Below are 23,714 nucleotides of genomic sequence, written 5' to 3' on the forward strand. Positions count from 1 at the left end.
ATGTTTAAAAATTCTTAAAATAAATATTTAAAATCAGTTAAAGATAATAAGAACGTTATAAGGTGAAAAAAAATTATTTTTTATAAAATTTACTGCTTTATATTTAACCCTTAAAGCGCACACTTCCTAAATTTAAAAAATCATATTTTAATTACAAAGTTTAGGCAACGCATTGTTAACTGTATAAACAGTATGAAATTTTACTATTAGACAGAAAAATTGTCGAATCTTTCACTGTAAATAATTGTTGCCAATTATTTTGCTATTTGGAAAATTGATTAAATTTATTTCAATTAAGATTTATGTAATATCTTTATTAACTTTTTTACTGCTTACATCTTCTGCACATTATTTATAGTGTTTCCTAGAAAATAATCTTATAGCGTATAAATAAATATTAACTTGTAAAAGTAATTTAGAGATGAACCATTATTTATCAATTGATAGATGAATTGTAAAGCAATTTTTCTTTCCGCAATGAAAGAAAAAAATTTCAGCCTTAGAGATATTTTCATGATTCTTAAGTATGTCTTTGGGCAATTATTTGTTAATCAGTGATTCATTTTGTGATTGGTGCAGGTTCAACTTTTTCTTCTACACTTTCAGATTTTTTAATTTCAATAGGTTGTTTAGACGAATCTTCATGTTTAGTAGTGTCAGTTTCAACTTTTTCAATGTTTCTCGTGTTAGCAGATGAACTATCATTCACAGGTTCTTTCTCTGTATCTTGAACATCATCCTTAGAAGGTTGTTCTTGTTGTATGGGTTTAACAGCAGGGTTTGCAATATAATTACAATCATCCTGTCTTGTCTTCACGAAAAATGATTTGGAGATTTTATATTTGTCAAGAATAGCATACGCCTGAAAGCATAAAGTACACAAGAATGTTAAAAATCTAATTCTATTATTAAAAATGATTATTATATACGTATATTAATTAAATATTAACTATTAAAATAATATGAACCGTTTAAAATATGGCAGAATTAGGCTTTAACTCAAGTTAGGTTTATAAATTTATAGCTTTACAGAATATTAGGTTTATTGACTAATATCTGATCAGTTTTTTAAAAATGAATATCGAAAGAAAAAATTTTAAATAAATTTTAAAAAATGAAGAATTATTACCTTTTGAAGAATTTCTCCTGATGCAAATGGCTCTCGAGTCATAATCCATGCACTTTGACCATTTATAAGCCCAAAGTTATAACAATTCCATAAAACAGCGTAACTATCATAATCAGTATCTAAAACCGAATACTTATATTCAGGTGATAATGGCAATCCAACGTACTTCACATGCAATTTTCCTTCCTCAACCTTATTTGTTGGTGGTTTAATTTCACCGTCCCAAACTCTTTTTATTCCAGTTCTAGAAAGATAATAATCATTAATTATGATAATCTTTCTATTACAAAGAATAATCATACTTTTGCTTGAACATTGCTTCAATTTGAGAAATTAGTGTTTTTAATTTTTTTAAATTTAAAATTGTTTAATTTTATTCCTAACTATAAATTTGTATCTAGTAATTTCGTTGTTTCTAAAAAATCTCATTAAGAAACCATAAAAGACTTCTATGCAAACTTTAAATGTACCCAGATAGTACAAATAATATAACCGCAAAAATACATTTTTTATTATTAGCTTCCCACATAGCACAATAGTATGAGGTAAGGTTATGTTGAATACTAATCGTAAGGCACATAAGGTTACACGATATTGCTGTGGTAGACCTAAGGTGAACTAAAAACTTCCGCCATGGAGGTGAGGTTACATGTTAGGGTGTGGTGACTATATATGATAAGGCCATGGTAACCTTACACGTTAAGGTTGAGGTAACGTTACATGTTAAGGTTGAGGTAAGGTTACATGTTAAGGTTGAGGTAACGTTACATGTTAAGGTTGAGGTAAGGTTACATGTCAAGGCTGAGGTAAGGTAATTATTAAGTTGTAAGGTTGAGGTAAGGTTGTGATAAGTTTACCAGTTAAAGAAAATATTGAAAAAATAATTAATAAATAAATATTCAATTAAAATGTTAAGTTTGTTGCTCTTCTCTATTTTGGAAACCTGACATGAAGCAGAAAATTTTGAAAACAAATTTAGGGGGACTGGGATTCGAACCCGAGATCGACGCGCATAAACCTATCATTCTAACTAACTGAGCTAAGTAGAGAACTGGCAGAAGGAAAATTAATGTTGCCTTTAAGGAGTTAATCATCTTCTTGGTTCACCTTAAAGGCAACATTAATTTTCCTTCTGCCAGTTCTCTACTTAGCTCAGTTAGTCAGAATGATAGGTTTATGCGCGCCGATCCCGGGTTCGAATCCCAGTCCCCCCAAATTTGTTTTCAAAATTTTCTGCTTCATGTCAGGTTTCCAAAATAGAGAAGAGCAACAAACTTAACATTTTAATTGAATATTTATTTATTAATTATTTTTTCAATATTTTCTATAACTGGTAAACTTATCACAACCTTACAACTTAATAATTACCTTACCTCAGCCTTGACATGTAACCTTACCTCAACCTTAACATGTAACGTTACCTCAACCTTAACATGTAACCTTACCTCAACCTTAACATGTAACCTTACCTCATGGCGGAAGTTTTTAGTTCACCTCAGATCTACCACAGCAATATCGTGTAACCTTATGAGCCTTGCGATTAGTACTCAACATAACCTTACCTCATACTATTGTGCTATGTGGGTTAATGCACAAGTAAAAGAGTTCTTTCGAATTTTCTCTATCGTGTTGTAATATTTATTTAAAAATTTAATGTAATCAAATTAGTTTTTAAAATTAAAAGTTCATTTTTTTATGTTTCTTGATGTGATTAGTGCGTCAATTTTCTTTAATTTTCGTTGCTTCATTTTTTTTGAAAAATCTATTATTTTCAAATAATGCAAAAGTTATAATATTTCACTTCTAAAGTGTCTGTATTTACCTTTTAAAATCCCCTTGATTTTTTTAAATTGACTACATACATTTTGCGAAATTTTTCAATTTTCTCTGTTCCCTTTTGTTTTAACAACAGGCTGATTCTATCTCAATTCATGTAGGGCGAATAGGTTAAAAATTCGAAATCAAGTTAAAGGTAATTTTTCTTGTTCTTTAGGACAAATAAAGAGACACGTATTTTTTTATTTAGCGAAAAAATTTTTTTAGCCGAGTTATGAGTGTTTGAAAATTTTAAGACATATCGTGATTTTAGAGCTAAACAGCTGACAAATTATTTTCAAATCTTTCTAGTTTTTGCAAAAATAAATATTTTTCAATTTTTTTTCTTGATTTTAGTAGTGTTTTTGATACTTTTTCTTTGCAAACTTGAAAATTTGAAAAATTTTGAAAATTAACAAAATGGCGGCCATTTACCGAAAAATCAAAAAAGTCAATTTTCTCAAAAAGATCATTTTTTATTGTTCTTAAAATTTTTGTCTGATTACTAGATGAAAAAAGGAATTAATTTTAAAAGGTTTCATGTCCGCTAAAACTGTTTGGAAGTCGCAATAATTTTTTTCAGAAAATAACAAATCTCATTATTTTCTCTCTAAATCTGAATCAGTGAAATTCCACTGAAAAGCAGTGAAATTTGACTGAGAATCAGTGACTCTATTCTCGCGATTTGAATCAGTGGAATTTCACTGAAAATCAGTTAAAAATAATTAAAATTTCAGTTAATTACTGAAATTTCAGTTATTTTTAACTGATTCGCCAATTAATAAACTACTGAAAATTTTTGTCACACATATTGAAAATTTCAGTTATTCTTTAATTGGCCAATCAGTGAAAAATGACAGAAATTCAAATTCAAATCGCGAGAATAGACAATAGAGTCAGTGATTCTCAGTCAAATTTCACTGATTCAGTTTTAGAGAGTTGATACGAGTATAAATGTATCAAAATATATATATTTATTGCATGTTTATGTTTTTCGATGATTAGTAGTGTTTTTGGTACTTTTTATTTGCAAACTTAAAAATTTTTTAAATTAACAAAATGGCGACCGATAAATTTTTTTGGTCGCCATTTTAAATTATAAAATTTGAACCAAATATTCTAACTCAGCGACCCCAAAAACCTCCAAATGAATATTTTTATTCAATTATTTTTAGTATTTTTAGTTTTCGATTTTTTGAAAAATGGCCGCCATATTGTTAATTTTTAAAATTTTCAAGTTTGCAAATAAAAAGTAAGTACCAAAAACACTACTAATCATCGAAAAACATAAACATGCAAAATATATATATGCCGATACATTACTCAAAATAATGAGATTTGTTATTTTCTGAAAAAAATTATTGCGACTTCCAAACAGTTTTAGCGGACATGAAACCTTTTAAAATTAATTCCTTTTTTTATCTATTAATCACACAAAAATTTTAAGAAAAATAAAAAATGATGTTTTTGAGAAAATTGACTTTTTTGTTTTTTCGGTAAATGGCCGCCATTTTGTTAATTTTCAAAATTTTTCAAATTTTCAAGTTTGCAAAGAAAAAGTATCAAAAACACTACTAAAATCAAGAAAAAAAATTTTAAAATATTTATTTTTGCAAAAACTAGAAAGATTTGAAAATAATTTGTCAGCTGTTTAGCTCTAAAATCACGATATGTCTTAAAATTTTCAAACACTCATAACCCAGTAAGAAGTAAGGAATTGAGAAAAATTGAACATTTTTAACTTTTTACAGAAAATGTTATATTATCAATTTTTTTGAATTCCGTTTCTGTCCAATTCCTATGTATTCCTTTTTAACGCAAAGATTTCTTGAAAGTGAATTCCAATCAATTCCGTTTTAATATTTCTTTAATTTTTTAATTTTTGTGAATTCCTAAATACTGTGTAATACTCGGTAAGTTCAATTCCTGTCTATACCGTTTTAATATTTTGTAATTTTTTAATTCCTTTGAAGTTTGCAACACTTTGAGATAAGTGCTTCTAAAATTCGGTAGTCATAGTACAGTTTAAATAGCTGAGCGGACAAGCTGTTTGTCTCCGACAATGAAACTTTTAAGGGTTCAAATCTTTGAACCGACAAATTTTTTTTCCGCTTAAAATATTAAAAGTATTAAAATATTAAATTATTAAATTTAATTTTAAAATATTAAAATTTTATTATTAAAATATTCAAAAGAATAAACTTAGTTTCTTTTCGGTTTCTCCAAATGCAAATGAAAAGAATTGGTCAAAAACGAAATTCAAAAGAATTACAAATTTCGAATTCTTATTAATTCCTCACTTCTTACTGGGAACTCAGCTAAAAATTTTTTTTTCGCTAAATAAAAAAATACGTGATCTCTTTATTTGTCCTAAAGAACAAGAAAAATTACCATTAACTTGATTTAGAATTTTTAACCTATTCGCCCTGCATGAATTGAGATAGAATCAGCCAACATTTTCAAAAGTTCTCTATCTTTACTAAAAAATGTATGATGCCTTCATCTTCCGTATTGAAAAACGAAAAAATTCTACTACATATATAAAAGTAGTATTCAGTAAAACCGAAACTTTTTACAAATGTTTCAAATTTTGTTTTCCGTTAGCGTATAAAAAATCATATTTCCGTTCTGGGGTTAAAATTTTTATTTTTCGACTTTAAATTCTTTTCAATATAGAGTAAACCAAACAATATTCGGAAGCTTAATAATTTTGAGTGGTTATTGATAAATTTTAAAAAAATTGTAGATTACTAGATTATCTTAAATCCATAATCAAAATCAACATTTTGTTCAAAAATTTTAGCAGTAACTGTATTGTTAACTCAACTTGAAATTCTATTTTTAAACTATTTATTTACACTCATACATGTAAAAAAATATCGTAGGGTTAGTGGAAAACAGTACTATTTCAGAAAATTGATAATTTATTTATAATAATTTGTAAATATTTATAATTATAACCTTCAGAGATGTTAACTATTTCAAATAAATCTATTTCAAATGCAAAATAGAAAATGCAAAATGCCTATTTTCATTTTACATTTTGAATGCATTTGCCGAAAACCATTTTGCATTTTGATTTGAAATGGTTTTTTTCATTATTTTGTATTTGAAAATGCAAAATACAAGAAAATTTTTTTTATATTGTAGCAATTTTTTCTTTTAAGTAGATTCTTCGGCTAATTCATTTTCTTTTAAATTTTACCAAACTTTATGGGAAAATATTCATTTTTACATACTAAAAACGGAAATTTTCAGGTTCAAAATTTCAATATTTACATAGGATTTCACATCAAGCATTCGAAAATGAGATATTTTATTTAATTGCTGACAAAGTTTTCTTACAATTTTTTTAAAAAAGTACTTTATTGTATAAAGTCAAATTAATAGAATAATATAAAACAGTTTCATAAGGGATACAATCTTATTTTATGGAAAAGTCAAAAAGTTACGTAAAAATAATTTTCATTTAAAAAAAGCATTTTATTTTATAAAACCATTTTGAAAATGCGTATTTTCTATTTTGCATTTGAAATAACTTTTTGAAAACTATTTTATATTATATATTTGAAATACTTTTTGTAATACCATTTAGTATTTAGCATTTTAAATAGTTTTTGAGACCCATTTCTAACATCTCTGATTAACCTTTATAAATATAAAGCCTTTTAATAAGGCTTTTAAGAATTGGTACCTTTTGTAATCATGACTTTTTCAAAAAAGTATTAAATTTTTTGATTTTTTGAAAAGATATTATAACTTTCATTTAAAGTAATATTATTTAATATTGCATTACTAATATTTTTTTATTACTTTTATATTTTAATTTAATGATTATTTTCTAATTTATAGGTATTTTTACAAGCGTTGCGATGTGATTGTTTTTTTAGTAAGAAGGACTAGTAAAAGTATTTAAAAAATTATTACCGATATATTTATTTGTTCTAAAAAAAGGTATTAAAAATATAAACGAAACTTTTAACACTGCTTGTTTCTTGAAAACTAATTTTATCTTTTACAACTTAGATTTTTCAAGTAAATAATTATAAGCTAATGCTCATGAAAAATATCAATTCTTATTGCTATTACAAAAATATTTAAAATAAAATTAAAATTCATTTATTATTTCAGAAGTATTTTTAAATTACAATATACTGCAAAAAATTCTATTTTTCACAGTAAAAAGAAAATCTTATTTTAAGACAGCAATATATTAAAATTTTTTTTAATGTTGTAAAAATCAGTACAATATCTCTAAATGATTATTTAAAATTTTGTAAGATTGTTATTGACTTTTTAGTTCGTTACTTTTCTAATAGAATTCTAATTGATTTTTAAAAATTAGATATAATTTACTCACGCAAAATTAGTGATTTCGTTGCTAACATGATATTTTCCATCAGGCCCTATTGTATAGTTTGTCCTTACACAACGGGAACCAAGTTGATATAATTGAAAATACCTTTCTGCTTCATACCAGATCCCCAAGAACTGAAACATTGCAAACAATCATCAATTTTCAAAATTCCTTTTTTTAATTACATTTTATATTTATTTAATATTTTCCTTGATTTAATGAGAAAAGGAAATAGTAATAGAAATATTTTAATCTTAATAAATTTTTTTTTTTTTTAGTAAAAAACTGTTTTATTACAAAAATGGTATTTTAGTGACATAAATCTAAAAAAAACTTTGATAATAAAAATAAGATTACCTTTGACATGTCAAAATTTGTCATCGGTATATATTCTGGACACCAGCCCATGTTTGGAATTTGTGCCCTGACTAGTGCCAGGGCAGAAAGAAGAACGACAATCTTTCTCATTATTTGTTGAAGACGATCTGTGTTTAGGATCTCTGATCTCCGTTCCTTTTATACATTTTCTACGGTGGACAGGAGCGATGACCGCGAATATGTTGCCCCTTTCCTCGCACACAACTTATACATGTATGTGGCTTTATGTTACACTTTACGGTATTTACTTCTTCTTGGTTCGAGGACCTTTTACGTTGCTGCTCATTGGCTGATAATGCTACACACTTCTCTGCGAGAAGATCCAGCAATTATGCGACACTCTAAAATAATAATAAAACCTCTACAGAAAGAACAAACTGGATTTCTAACAACGGTACTTTTTTATGTGCTCTTGCCATCCTTAGATTACATCGACTCATTAAATGGCTGTTGTCAAAAACTCACGTTCAATATATAATTGAATACTTTTATCAAAAATTTTTAAGCATCATCGGAAAATATTTTTTATTCTTTTTAGATTTACATTAAGGGGTTACATACCTTTTTGACAGCAAAAAATGAGTGATTTTCATAATTATTTTTAGACTTTTCATTAAAACTTTATTTAAATAATGTTCATTGCATCAGATAGTACATGGTTTAGTGAACTTTTAGCAACTTGGAAACTTAAAAAATATTAATATTTGTGTAAACTGTAGCTGATACCCCAAAAACCTTTTTTTTAAAGCGGCTTGCGGTGTGCACGATAAAACAGGAACAAACAATCTTAAATCAAAATCAAAGAAAATTTTGTTAGTTTACTATATCACCTTGTTTATGAACGAACGAGGTGACATACTAAACTAACAAAATTTTCTTTGGTTTTGCTTTCAAAATACTTGTTCCCGTTTTATCGTGCACACCGCAAGCCGATTTAAAAAAAAATTTTTTTTGGAGTATCGGCTACAGTTTACACAAATATTAATATTTTTTAGGTTTCAAAATTGCTAAAAGTTCATAAAACCATGTACTATCTTATGCAATGTATATTATTTTAATAAAGTTTTAATGAAAAGTCAAAAAATAATTATGAAAATCACTCTTTTTTTGCAGTTGAAAACGTATGTAACCCCTTAAAAGTTTCAACTTATATTATAACAAACAAATTTTTATTTACTTTTAAATAAAAATAATTATTCTAAACTAAATTAATTATTAACTATATTAATTTGAATGTTCTTTCATTCTTTCATTCACTTTTTCTGTCCCTCTGTGACGAACCGACTTCGTCACAATTTATCCCTTCGTGATAACAAAATACAAATATAATGTTTATAAGAAAGTGTGAACAAAATACAAATACCCATATTAAAAATAATAATAAAACAAACATAATTCATCTATTCGTTATAATATTGGTTACAAGAATTAAAATACATAAAATATAATTCTCATTTATAGCTGTTTATTACATTTCACACATTTATAAATTTGCTTTGAAAAGTGAATGAACTTAATTTAAAAGAATGATACTTAAAATACTAATGTATTGTGAAATCTAAGAAGTGGTGTGTCCAGGTTAATGAACCAAGATCACACCACTGTCCAAAACTGCAAGCTTGCAGAAAAGCGCCTGGCAACGAGCAGGTGCAATAAACTAAAGAATAATTTCAACACTGTAATGTCGATTAATAAAATCGATGAACACAGGGAAATCTGGGCTTTTGCCCGTGAGTCTTCGCGATAGTAAGTCGTGGGTTAGTTTGGCCGTTATTTTGAATATAAAGAAGTTCTCATTCTTATTACTGATAATTAATAATTAAGTATAAAAAGTGAAAAATAATAAAAGTTCTAAATGAGAAATTGTGCTATAAAAAGTTGATCTAAAATAAATATTATAGAAAAGGATTATAAGAAGTTTAAAGGAATAATATCAAATAACGAATGGGTGAGTCAATTGTATACATACACTTAAATAATACTTCACACACACGCAAATATACATTTGAGGAGAATAAAGCGTCGGGTTAGCGCAATATCATACTTATTCGATAAACAAGGCAAGAACATACTTATTCAGAAGAGAGGCAAGAACATGCTTATTCAAAATATAAAGTAAAAACAAACGAATTCGCAAATTAACCTTTTTAGTCAGACTTTAAATTATCAAGAATATTATAATTTTATTTCAATAATACTTTTCATATTAGAAAAACAAAATATTAAAAAAATTATTCTCAATGGAACTAAATAAAAGTTATTATTCGTAAAACAATTGTACAAAAGTAAAATTTAAAATCTGACTAAAAAGGTTAATTTGCGAATTACTTTATTTAATTAACTTTAGTTAATTTGCGAATTTTACTTTATATTTTGAATAAGCATGTTCTTGCCTTTTTTCTGAATAAGTATGTTCTTGCTTTGTTTGTCGAATAAGTCTGATATTGCGCTAACCCGACGAAAGATTGTGTTAGAATTATATATACATATTAACACGAATATATTATAGTTATAAGTTAAAGATATAAAAGAGAATAAAAAAGGGATAAATAAATATGTATTAGGGTTTTAGAGGAACGAATAATGAATTGTAATTGTTTATAATTATCTTAACTTAATTTAACACCTCATTCTAATCTCCTAAAATTCCACTAGTGAAAAGTAGAGATTCTCACCTCACTACTTGAACAATAAGTAGGAAGGAGGGGATCCACTACCAAACAGATTTAAAGGTGTCAGCTAGTACTGTGTAACATTCCTTTAAATTATTTTATTGTTAGTTAATTAAATTATTATTCATAATTTTAATACATTACACCCTCACACTCTGAAGTTGTCTTTCATTTATACTTTTGTTTTTTGTTAACTTTAAATAGAAAATAGAAATCATCAGAATTCTTTTTACTTCTTTTCATTAAAAAAACATTAATTAATTAATTAATTAATTAATTAAAAAACCTTTTTTAAATTAAACAACTTATAAAAGTATTGTTTATAAAACATGAAGATATCAATTGCTCCGAGTCGAAGACTCGGAGTGATCGATTTCTTCATGTTTTCTAATAAATTAAAGATGACCGAGAGATAAAATCATTATTTTCTATCGTAAAAATATTGTTACTCTAACTTCATCAGAATTATTTTCATCATTTTAATTCAATTATTATTTTCTAGAATTTTAAATTATTTTTTATGAAAATAATAATTGAATTCCTTAAAAAATTTTATTATTTATGAAAATAATTGAATTCCTTGTGAAATTTTAATTATTTTATGAATATAATTAAATGTTTGCGCAGAATTTCAATAAAATTTTTTAAAGTTAAATTCTTTTGAAAAATTTTAGTAGATATTATAAAAATCATTGAATTGAGGATAATTTTTGAAAATAATTGAAATTTTTGACGAGAATTTTTTCAAAATTTTTTAAAATAATTAAATTGATTCGAAGAATTTTATCAAACTTTTTTAAAATAATTGAATTTTTGCAACGAATTTTATTAAAATTTTCAAAAATAATTGAATTCTTATGAAGAATTTTTATTAACTTTTTTGTTAAATAATTGAATTATTTCAAAAAAATTTATAAAACATTTGCAAATGATTGAATTCTTGCAAAGAAAAATAATTTCGAAAAATAATTGCATTTTTTTGAAAAATTTCTTTAATTTATTGTATACAATCGAATTTTTTAATAATTGTATTGAAAATAATTGAATACCTGAGAAGAATTTTATTATTTATGAAAAATACTTTAATTCTTGCGATGAATTTTAATAATATATTTCTTTTTAAATAATTGAATTCTTTTGTGAATTTTTATTGAAATAGTAGATATTAAAAATAATTGAATTTTGATATTATTGAAATTAATTTAATTCATTCATTCAAAATTGTCATTTTCTAAAATTTCAAATTAAAATTTTTTTTAAATAATTGAATTCGTTTCAGGAAATTATTTATTAAAATCGTAGATATTAAAAATCATTAAAATTAGAAAAATTTCTGAAAATAATTGAACTTTGGAGAAGAATTTTGTTATTTATAAAGATAATTGGGATTTTTACGAGAATTTTTTTCAAGATTTGAACATAGTTGAATTTAATAAGAAGAATTTTATTTTTTTTAAAGAATTTTTGCAATTATTTTTAAATTTTACAAAACTGAATTTTTTTTAGTATTTTCAACAAAAATTTAAATTAGAAAATTTTCAAATTTTATTATTTTTAAAATTGCTAATTTTATTTAAAAAAGGTAGTAAGAAGTTAGCCGCGCGCTTATCGATGCATTTATTTACTATTCCTGTTTACCATTTTAAAAAATAGCCCCTATTTCTCAGGTTTAAAAAAATCATGAATAATATTGAAAATATAAGAAAACTTTCCTGCAATTTTTAGCTGGGCGTTAATCTTCATTTTTGAGAAAAAAAACTCTTTAAGATTGCAAAGCAGACACTCGGCTTGACGAGGCGTCGTCCGCCAGGTAAAAGGGAATTCCAATTATAGAGTTTATTGAAATTTTATATTATGTATTACTGTATTACTGTATTATTGTAATAAATTAATGAACTCATTACAGTTTGTTGCAATTCGTTCAATTTAGAGTAAAACATATGTAAAAGTTATGAAAATATTAAATGTATATAAATTGAAATTTCCTTCTTTATTATTTATTTAATAACTTGATTAGTGGAGTCCCTTTTCATACCTGAATGGGGATTTGTAGCAGCAAGTTTTAAAGATAAAAACCTTTACTATTTAGCAAATTAAATTTTATAATTTTTTTAAAATTTGTAAAAAAAGCTTGCAATCGTAATTCAAAGTCATTTCGTTAGAATTAATTAATTAATTTAGCTTGCAATGTAAAATATAAATATAACTCAATATTATAGATAAGTAATTTGACATAACATTTTATTCAACTTGTTCGTCAGTATGTCTAATGTAAGTTACATTTTTATATTTAACATTGCAAGCTTAAAACAATTTTTTTAAAGAAAATGTCATATTTAAGTAATAATTTTTTTGAAAGGGCTAAGGAGATTAACAGGGCTCGGATTGTGCGACTTTTTCGACTTTTTTCGACTTTTCTAAGGAAATGTGACTTTTTTCGACTTTTTTGTGAAAAAATGCGACTAATCGACTTTTCTCAAATTTTTCAATAACTTTTCGACTTAAATTGTAAATGGCAGAAATCTTTTTTTGTAAACAATATTGTTCACAAAATCATTCTTCTATTTAGGGAAAAAAAACATAACATATTATCTCGTTTCTTAATATTTTTGTAGGAAATTCTCAATTTTCATAAGGAAACAATTTGCATCATTTCTATTTCTTAATTACAATTGCTTTAATAAAATTTAAAGTTTTTTAAAAATTAATGAAAAAAAATGTTTATAAATTCTATTTGTCCATTAGAAAGTGAAACTTTTAAAATCTTTAGAAAATTGAAGGAAAATGTTTTAGTCAAAAAAATGATACATTTATTTATACAAATTTCTTTTAAATTCTTCGAAAACATCAATAACTTCTTTTTTAAATAAATATTTAATTATTATTTTTCCATAGGAAATAAAATTCTTCAAAAGATTCAAATTCAAACCTTTTTGAAGTTAAACAACTTATAAAAAATTGTTATAAAACAAGAAGAAATCGATCACTCCGAGTCTTCGACTCGGAGCAATCGATGTCTTCATGTTTTATTACAATTAAAGATGACCGAGTGATAAAATCATTATTTTATATTACATATAATACTTTATAAAAAAAAATTTTTGTAATTATTTTTTATGAAAATAATTGAATTATTGAGAATAAATTTATAAAACATTAGTAAGTAATTGAATTTTGCAGAATAATTTTTATATTTACAAAAATAATTGAAATTTTGTGGAGAATTTTAAAAAAAATTCGAAAATAATTGATTTTCTGCGAAGAATTTTCTTACTTTTGAAGATAATTGAATTTTGCAAAGAATTTTATCAGAACTTTTGAAAATAATTAAATTTCCAGGATTAATTTTATTATTTATGAAGATAAATAAAATTTTGACGAGGAATTTAAAAAAAAACTTGAAAATAATTGAATTTCTAGGATGAATCTTTTTATTTATAAAGATAATTGAAATTTAGACAAGAATTTTATTATTATTTTTACAAATAATTAAATTTCAGAGAAGAATTTTATTATTTATGAAGATAATTGAAATCTTGAACAGATTTTTTTAAAAATATTTAAAAGTAATTAAATTTTGCAGAAGAATTTTCTTACTTTTGAAGGTAATTGAATTTTAGAGAAGAATTTTATTATTTATAAAGATAATTGAAATTTTGGCAAGAATTTTATTAAATTTTTTTTAAATAATTGAATTTTCGAGAAGAATTTTATTATTTATAAAAATATTTTACATTTTAAAGAGAATTTTAAAAAAAAGGTTAAAAATACCTAATTAAAATTTTGCTTGGAGTTTTTTTAAATTTTATTCCGTATTGTTTGATATTAATGCATCTGTTGTCGATAAATGTGATTTTTTTTACAATTTTGACAATTTCGTGTTTTCTTTTTGTCGTTTTTTCTAAGATTTTATGCGAATTTTTTCCGACTTTTTCGGAAATTTTATGCGACTTTTCGTGACTTTTGTTATAAATTTTTGCGACTAAAGCGCCTTTTTTGAGTCTTAAATTCGATCCGAGCCCTGGATTAAGTGTACAAAAAGTGCGTCCTCTTTTTTCTACAAATTTGGTTCATTTATTGGTATCCCCATGAATATAAATTTCTGCAATTTTGAACTCAAAATTAGCTTTCTTAGGAAGTTATGGAGGGGGAAAGTAACTAGTGAAGAAAATCATTTTTCTCCACGAATTGCAGACGACGTTTTCATCAACCCCTTGCGCGAGAAAAGGTTTTCTTCGAAAGTTTCGTATATTATTTTTAATTAAATGTGTGATTAAATTTATTAAAAAAACAAACGAATGCTCTGGAGGCTGAACGAGTCGTCGAAGTCGTCGAAGATATTGCTATCTCGCCATATTGGCAAATAATTATTATTAAAAATTTTCGAATGTTGAGAGTGATGCTTGTCACCGTTTTGTGATGCGGTAATTTAAATTCTAAAATCCGGCCTTCTGCCGAATAAATAAATTGTAAATTAATACTGGAATTTAAAGTAAATTAAATTAAATAAAATTAATTATGAAAAAATTAAATTCAGTGACAGTGGCTAATTAATGTGTTTATCTCCTTACCTCACCCCTCCACGGTTTGTTGGGAATTTTCCCGACAATTTCTGAATTAGTCTGGCAAACGTTTAAAGCTTAATAAATCAATATTTAATGATTGAAGCTATCACTCGGCAAATTTTAATAATAGAGTTGAAGTTATCGATCACCCCGAGTTAATAAATTAATCTTTTGAATATTTTCGAGTAAAATATTCTGGCGCTAAGTAAAATGATTATAATAATAATTATCTTGTAACAATTATTATAATATTATTTTACTACAGGATTTTGAGTATTTCTTCAAGTAAAATAATTAATTAAACTTAAATATACATGGGCATATCTCTGGAACCTTTAACTTTCATGTCCCTCGCATATATTTCGATAATTTCAATAACTTTTTACTTTATTTTTGTTGGAAATATTAAAGCTTGATAAGATGAATTAGTTCCAAAAGGTTTTACATTAATTTATTAAATAGATCAATAATTATTTCAATTTGAGTGCCCGATTTTTTACAATATTTACTTGTCCCTAACCATACTTTCGGATGGGTTAAACGATAAAACTTTGTAATGAATTAGAATTACTAATTCTAAGACGCATCTTTTTAAAGTTAATTAAACAGTGAACACTTTTCCGTATGAAAATTAAAAATTTGTTAATTGTGAAAAAAGTTATAAGCTTTTAAAAGTTGTCCCTCAATTTTAATTTTTTTGATCGTAATCCATATATTTATCATTTCATTAATAAGACAAATGGCACATCAAAATGACTTACGGGAAATAAAAGTTCAAATTATTAGAATTATTTTGAGACATAGTAAATTCATGTGCCACGTGTCTTCAAAAAACAGTTGTAATTTAAATAACAGAAAACACGTGCGTACAAAATTTGAAAACGACTGTAATTCGAGTGATACTCCACGAAAATCAAATAAAAGTATTTTAAAAGTGCTTGTAAATATTTTCGCATGTGCAATTTAACATCCCGTGAATGTGCTTCAAGAAAAAATACTTTATTGCAAAGATAATGTAAAAATATTTGTTAATTACGGTCGACCGTAGGTAATCAACCAAAAGTTTTTAGAAAAGAAATTGTTAAGTATGAAGTTGTTGATTCTCACTTTTTTATAGAAACTTTTAATAAATAAAACTGAAGGTTAAGTTTCAATGTTTATTTTGATTTTTTTACACAGAATAAATGATCCAAAAAAATTAATTCTGAAAAAAATAAGATATAAGAAGAAAGAAAAATAGAAAAAAATTAATAGAAATTGGAAAGTTTGTGAGTGTTAAATTTAAATAAAATGTATGTGGAAATTGCAAGGTAAACTTTATACATTATAATTTCATATTTTTACAATTCAGTTTAATTAAAATCTATTTTTAAAATAAAAACCATTTTAATTTTTTATTAATTCAAAAAAAAGAAAAGTAATGTTAATGACCAGTAATAATATAATAAATATAAAAGTAATATATTATATAATAATATAATTATTATTATAAATTATAACCCCTTAGTTAATTACTTTCAACTGTTTTCGATTCTAAAAAACAAACACCTGTTAAATATTTTTTTGTTGCACGTTAAAAATAATTCGCAATTTTAAATAGTTTATAACTTTTAATTTTTTGAAGACAAATTATTTCATCTGTCCACTTGCATATTTTAAATGCTTATTTCTTAAAGTTTATGTAGACAGAGTTTCAATACTGTGCTGAAAAAAAATTAAAAAATTTTTTCTCATTGAAAACTTAAAGGTTCTAGAGATATGCCCACATAATTACAATAAATATTAACTAGTTTTATTTATTTATGACATATACGGGTAACAATAAAGACCCTTCAATATTACAAGTAACTTAACCAAAATTACAGAGCCATAGATGCATATCAAACATTTTCAGTATAAAGCAATGAACGCAATTTAGTCACAAAAGATGTAACATTATTATGAAAGAAATCCAAATCATCCGAGTATAAGTTACCCTCAAAACAAAGTCTACTAAAAACAGAATTATTGCCATAGTTCGTTCTATGAAATGATTGGAAAAATGGAGTAACATATCGCAAGCGTCGCACAGGAGCAGAGAAATTGATTAGTGACAATACTGAGGGACACATGATTAAACCATTAATTACCTTGAAAAGAAAAAGTAGGTCAACAAACAAAAATCTAGATTCAATCTTGGGAATTTTAAACTGAGTTCTTAAACTAATATAATCATGTATATAAAAATCAAAGGGAACATTAAGTTGTTTGACTAAAAAACGCAGAAAACGATTCTGTACTCGTTCGAGTCTTAGAACGTGAACGAAAATCAACGAACAATATTCAATAACAGACCGAATTAAGGAAAAATAGAGTATTCTTAGTGTAATAACTTATGGAAAACCTTGGAATTACGCATAACAAAACCCATTATTCTCAGTGATTTACTAACAACATAGGAAATGTGTGCGTCAAATGTTAAATCATAAGATAAGACAACACCAAGATCACGCACTTGATACACTCTAGATAGTATATTATTATTAATTGTATATATACAATTTATTTAGAAATTAAATTATTTTTTTTTTTTTTAAATTAGTTTATTTTTTTAGAAAAAGAAATAGAATAACATTTATTTATATTCAAAGGCATTCCATTCAGTTCACACCAGCTGAGGAGAGAATCGAGGTCACTTTGTAATTTAACATAATCATCAAGACAATTAACCATACTAAATCTTTAAGTCATCTGCAAACAATAAAAAATTGGAAAACTTAATTTTAAATTTAATGTCATTAATAAAAACTAGAAATAATAGTGGACCCAGTGTTGAACCCTGTGGAACACCAGAATCAGCAAAAAACTCAGATGAATATGTTCTATTAACACGTACAACATGAGATCGACCATTTAAATAACTTTTAAACCAATCAACAAGATTCGATCCCACACCCCAAAGTTTCAACTTGGCTAGAAGTAAGTCATGGTTTACTTTATCGAATGCCTTTGAAAATTCTGTGTAAACAGTGTCTATCTGAGAACCCGATTCAAGTTTACAGGAAAGATAATTAGTAAAAATAGAAAGATTAGTAGCAGTAGATCTGCCCCTCATGAGACCATGTTGCTCATCAATTATAATATTCTCAACTGCAGTATAAAACTGATCAAACACAATACTCTCAAGTAATTTAGAAAATACGTTAAGAATTGTAATTGGACGATAGTTGACTATATCCTTTTTATCACCATCCTTATAAATTGGAGAAATGAATCCTTTTTCCATAAAGTCGGAAATTGACACTGTGACAATGATAAATTAAACAAAATGTACAAGGGTTCAATGAGGGGAGACCAGCAAGATTTGATAAAGTATGGTGAAATACCATCCGGTCCCGCACCAGTGTTCACATTTAACTCCTTAATTTTCTCAAAAATTGCATTTCTGCTGATAGTAACAGAGTTAAAATTAATTAAGTCATTAAAACCAGTATAGTTAATATTAAACAAAAAAGAAGAGTCATAGTTTTTAGAATCGTATACAGACCTGAAACGTTCAGAAAACAATTCAGCAATTTCATCATCATTTTCGGCCTCTTTATCATTCAAAAACATGTGATTAGGAATATAAGATTTACTTCTAATTTTATTAACAAAACTTTAAAAATATTTAGGATTCAACTCAACCGAATCCTCTGCCCTGTGCATATAATCACTATAACATTTCTTTGAAACCGATTTACACTTGGATCTAAGGGCAGAAAACACTCTGTAATCCTCGGGAGACTTGGACGACTTATACTTTAAATGTGCAGCCTTCTTAGAAATTAACAAACAGACAAGCTCATCACTAAACCATACAGGATATGTAGAACAATGCGATTTCTTCAAAGGTACATAAATCTCAAACGCATCATACAAGATATTATAAAATACATTAAGTGCATCATTTAAGTTAAGTGGTGATAAAATTTTCATCCATTTAATTGAATTAAAATATAAAAAAAGACCTGAAAAATTAGCATTCTTAAAATCATATCTCATTGAAGAATAAAATTTATTATTTACAAAATGATTTTTACCAAAAATTTTAAACTCTAATGTGAAAGGTGGATGAAAATTATCAATTGGCACCAGTTCATCATCAGTTAAATTTAAAATACAATATTTATAATTTGTAAACAATAAATCCAAAAGAGAATCATGCACATTAACCCATTAACGCCCAACTCGTGAAAATTCTTTGGTCATTTTCAAGCTACGTAATTATAAATAAAACGGTTGACAATTTAAACCAGAGGTACATTTTCTAAAGGTTTTGGATGTGCTCTTTCCGATTCCGGTGTCAAAAATAAATTTCGTCCAAACCAAAATTAAATATGGCGGTTTTAATGTCAAAAAACACAAAAAAATTCATTTTTTTAAGTTTGACATTTTTTTTCACCTTGAAAAAGTATAAGAATAAAATTCTATTTTCAACCATCAGTGCATAAAAATTATACACTTTCAAGAACCGTAAAGTAGAATTAAGAATTTCAAGATGGCGGACCAATATGGCGTCAAATCTCTAAAGTAAAATTTAAAAATTTTGGGCAATATTGGTCAAATTGCCCAAAAGTCAATGGATTCGCCTGAATTTTGTTACTCGGGGGTTTTTGGGGTCGCTGATTACGAATATGAACTTCATTTTCAAAAATTCAAAATGGCGGATGCAATATGGCGGACTTATTTTTTAAATCTGATCAAATTCACTTGAAACTTGTTACTCGGGGGTTTTTGGGGTATTCTATTTCACGCGTGTATGACTTTTTAGCACGTTTTGCTTTTGGCGGCATTTCTAAAAACCCAACCGTTAAAAATCAATAACTGAATGCAACAACTATACACAAAAATGACAATATCGTGCTGTATGAAAAAACTGCCTCTCTTTAGAATAAAACAAGAAAATAAATAATTTATGCCACTATAAAGGGCCAGAGAAACATAACGTATGTAAAAAATAATATTCCTATTATACTTCAGATGCAACCGTGGACCACCAATGGCAATTGCAGAATGTGCATATATGTATCGCCTACTATATATAAACTTGCTTTCTTTCTAATTACACTGAAAAAAATGATATTGTCGATTTTGTCATACGAGTATAGTAAGGTATTATAGATGAAAGAGCAATACTGTATTTCTGTTCTTTACATACATATTACTGTCTCTCACATACATATGCACGGTGAGCTTGGATGAAATTCAACCCAAAAGTCATGACCCTTTCTGGTTTATTTTTGATATCATTTAAGTGATGTCTAATAATCATTTTAAGATAAAAATTAAATTAATCGTTGGAGGGAAACTCAAATTATATTGATTTTTTAATTTTTTTCTAGGTTATTGTACATATTTTCTGAAGGATAATGTTTTAAACAATATTTATTGCTTCAAAAGATATCTTTTAACATTAAAAAACATTCTATTTAGTAAAAACAATATTTTAATATATAAAGCTAAAAAATTGTCGAAAAAGTGTGAATTTTTTCGTTTTTCTGAAAATTACTCTTTTATAAGTCATTAAACACTAATATTATGCAAATGTAAATTAAAGTACATAAAATTTCCTGGAAAACTAAACAAGAAAAACTTTTCCATCTATTAAGAGTAGAGATGATTCTATCACTCAGTCGTATTTTCACTATTTATTATTCTTTCCACTGTTGTTACAGAAATATGATGATTTAAAGTTCGTTTTTAATGAAAAAGTAATTGAAATTTGTCATTAAGTCCAGTTTCTTTGGTGAAATCTTTTTTTCTGGACCTTACTTGAAAACCATATAATAATATGTTTAAAAAGTTAATTTTAAACATATTATTATATGGTTTTCAAGTAAGGTCCAGAAAAAAAAATTTCACTAAAGAAACTGGACTTAATGATAAATTTCAATTACTTTTTCATTAAAAACGAACTTTAAATCATCATATTTATGTAACAACAATAGATAGAATAGTTTTTCTTGTTTAGTTTTCCAGGAAATTTTATGTACTTTAATTTACATTTGCATAATATTAGTGTTTAATGACTTATAAAAGAGTAATTTTCAGAAAAACGAAAAAATTCACATTTTTTCAACAATTTTTTAGCTTTATATATTAAAATATTGTTTTTACTAAATAGAATGTTTTTTAATGTTAAAAGATATCTTTTGAAGTAATAAATATTGTTTAAAACATTATCTTTCAGAAAATATGTACAATAACCTAGAAAAAAATTAAAAAATCAATATAATTTGAGTTTCCCTCCAACGATTAATTTAATTTTTATCTTAAAATGATTATTAGACATCACTTAAATGATATCAAAAATAAACCAGAAAGGGTCATGACTTTTGGGTTGAATTTCATCCAAGCTCACCGTGTATGGCTGTTCTACACTCCATATGGCTGAAACAGCAATACTGTATGTCAGTTCCATATACACTAATATAATATCTGAGAATTGGTTATATTTATATCAGTACCATAAATATATTTTTTCAGTTTATGTGCATAAACAACACCGAGAACCAATTAAATGAGTTTTCCAATTTTGCTGTCCGCCAAGAGATTCAAAATTATCTTAAAAACCCCTGAGTAACAAAATTTAAGTCAATAGAATGAAATTTGAAGATTCTTGTCCGCCATATTGCATCCGCCATTTTGAATGTTTGAAAATAAAGTTCATATTCGTAATCAGCGACCCCAAAAACCCCCGAGTAACAAGTTTCAAGTGAATTTGATCAGATTTAAAAAATAAGTCCGCCATATTGCATCCGCCATTTTGAATTTTTGAAAATGAAGTTCATATTCGTAATCAGCGACCCCAAAAACCCCCGAGTGACAAGTTTCAAATGAATTCGATGAAATTTTGTACAACTCGTCCGCCATATTGGATCCGCCATTTTGAATTTTTGAAAATAAAGTTTATATTCGTAATCAGCGACCCCAAAAACCCCCGAGTAACAAGTTTCAAGTGAATTTGATCAGTTTTAAAAAATAAGTCCTCCATATTGGATCCGCCATTTTGAATTTTGAAAAAGTAACATCAAATTCGTAATCAGCGACCCCAAAAACCCCCGAGTGACAAGTTTCAAGTGAATTCGATGAAATTTTGTAAAACTCGTCCGCCATATTGGATCCGCCATTTTGAATTTTTGAAAATGAAGTTTATATTCGTAATCAGCGACCCCAAAAACCCCCGAGTAACAAAATTCAGGCGAATCCATTGACTTTTGGGCAATTTGACCAATATTGCCCAAAATTTTTAAATTTTACTTTAGAGATTTGACGCCATATTGGTCCGCCATCTTGAAATTCTTAATTCTACTTTACGGTTCTTGAAAGTGTATAATTTTTATGCACCGATGGTTGAAAATAGAATTTTATTCTTATACTTTTTCAAGGTGAAAAAAAATGTCAAACTTGAAAAAATGAATTTTTTTTGTGTTTTTTGACATTAAAACCGCCATATTTAATTTTGGTTTGGACGAAATTTATTTTTGACACCGGAATCGGAAAGAGCACATCCAAAACCTTTAGAAAATGTACCTCTGGTTTAAATTGTCAACCGTTTTATTTATAATTACGTAGCTTGAAAATGACCAAAGAATTTTCACGAGTTGGGCGTTAATGGGTTAAAAAAATTATTAATTTGCGAAAGTTTCAAAAAGTTGATAGTGTCAGATAGAACATCAACAATGTGACACTGTATTCTAGATGATCCAGATTTAGAAGAGCAAATTACAAAGTTGTTAGAAGAAAGATTCCACACGGCAAAAGGCACATTAAAATCACCCGTGACAATAAAAACAGATGGACACAGTCTAAGGTACACATCTTCAAGTATTTGAGATACAGCAGTATACTGTTGCAAAGTACTATTTGGTGGCAAATAAAAAACACCCAGCACCACAAGTTGAGACAGAATTGTAAATTTAATAAATAAATGTTCAATAGATCTATCAGAAGTTAAAACTTGGGTACTTTTTAAATTAGCATTAGCAGCAATAAGAACACCACCCCCCATCGTATTAAGACTAGTTTGAGAATTTCTATCACATCTGTAAATATCAAATTTATCAAAACAGAGTTCCGAGGAATTAATATTACCATGAAGCCACGTTTCCGATAATATAAAAATGTCGTAATTTAACAAAGGAAATGTACTTCTTAACGTAGATAATTTATTTCGTAGACCCCTTACATTTTGCTAGAAACAAGAAATTTTAGTAAAAGGTAATTCAAGTTTATTTGTGCGTTGAGAGGTATAAATGGGAATAGAGGCAGCATGGTGAGAATATAGGTGTGAATCATTTAGGAGGGACGAGTTAGAGAAGTGGTGGGAGTCGTCTTTTTAGTTTTGTAAAAAATTTTGTAAAAAAGTTTGACGAAAAGTTTTGCAGTTATAAGCAATTTAAAAAAAGTAGTCAGGGTTGAACATGGTAGTCAGAGTTGAGCCACTGTAGAAAATCAATCAAATATTTAAGTAAATGAATAAAAATGACCTTCAAATGATAGAATGACACTGGGGAATGAGGAAAGGAACCATGAATTTAAAATAAAATACCATATTTTACATTTTTATATAACATTAGATATTTTATTCCTCATGAACGAAATCCAAAATTGAAAAAGGTTAGCAAACATTTCTTCCCCTCTCTTTCCAATGGAAATTAAGTTTACTTACGCGTCGTTTTAATATTATGGTACAAACTTTATTTTTGTTCATAAAATAAACTAAAATTTTTTTAATTTTGTTAAACATTATAAAAACTTGTAAGTACATATTCTAG

The 23,714-nt window shown here is 26.2% G+C and overlaps 1 protein-coding gene and 1 long non-coding RNA gene across 2 annotated transcripts; one reads left to right on the plus strand and one right to left on the minus strand.

The window, feature by feature from the left end:
- Positions 1–293: 293 nt before the first annotated feature.
- On the minus strand, positions 294–7,819 carry LOC122500023 (apolipoprotein D-like). Its single transcript, XM_043608700.1, has 4 exons — positions 7,659–7,819; positions 7,305–7,435; positions 1,130–1,373; positions 294–862 (listed from the first exon to the last, which is right to left on the minus strand). The coding sequence occupies exons 1-4, from the start codon at positions 7,767–7,769 to the stop codon at positions 560–562; spliced, it is 789 nt and encodes a 262-aa protein (XP_043464635.1). The 5' UTR covers positions 7,770–7,819; the 3' UTR covers positions 294–559.
- A 1,335-nt stretch (positions 7,820–9,154) lies between these two features.
- Positions 9,155–22,912, plus strand: LOC122500024. Its single transcript, XR_006301425.1, has 3 exons — positions 9,155–9,627; positions 18,570–18,788; positions 22,639–22,912. It is a non-coding gene; the product is annotated as an uncharacterized LOC122500024 (long non-coding RNA).
- Positions 22,913–23,714: the final 802 nt, after the last annotated feature.

The sequence above is a fragment of the Leptopilina heterotoma genome, unplaced genomic scaffold, assembly GCF_015476425.1.
Source record: "Leptopilina heterotoma isolate Lh14 unplaced genomic scaffold, ASM1547642v1 Lhet_180, whole genome shotgun sequence".
NCBI lineage: Eukaryota > Metazoa > Arthropoda > Insecta > Hymenoptera > Figitidae > Leptopilina > Leptopilina heterotoma.

Bases quoted from the DNA above. Each gene is read 5' to 3' on its own strand.
- LOC122500023 (XM_043608700.1), bottom strand. From the start codon at position 7,769: ATGAGAAAGATTGTCGTTCTTCTTTCTGCCCTGGCACTAGTCAGGGCA. The intron at 7,436-7,658 runs GTAATCTTATTT...GCAATGTTTCAG, and splicing joins CAAATTTTGACATGTCAAAG to TTCTTGGGGATCTGGTATGA. The intron at 1,374-7,304 runs GTGAGTAAATTA...TTATCTTTCTAG, and splicing joins AACGAAATCACTAATTTTGC to AACTGGAATAAAAAGAGTTT.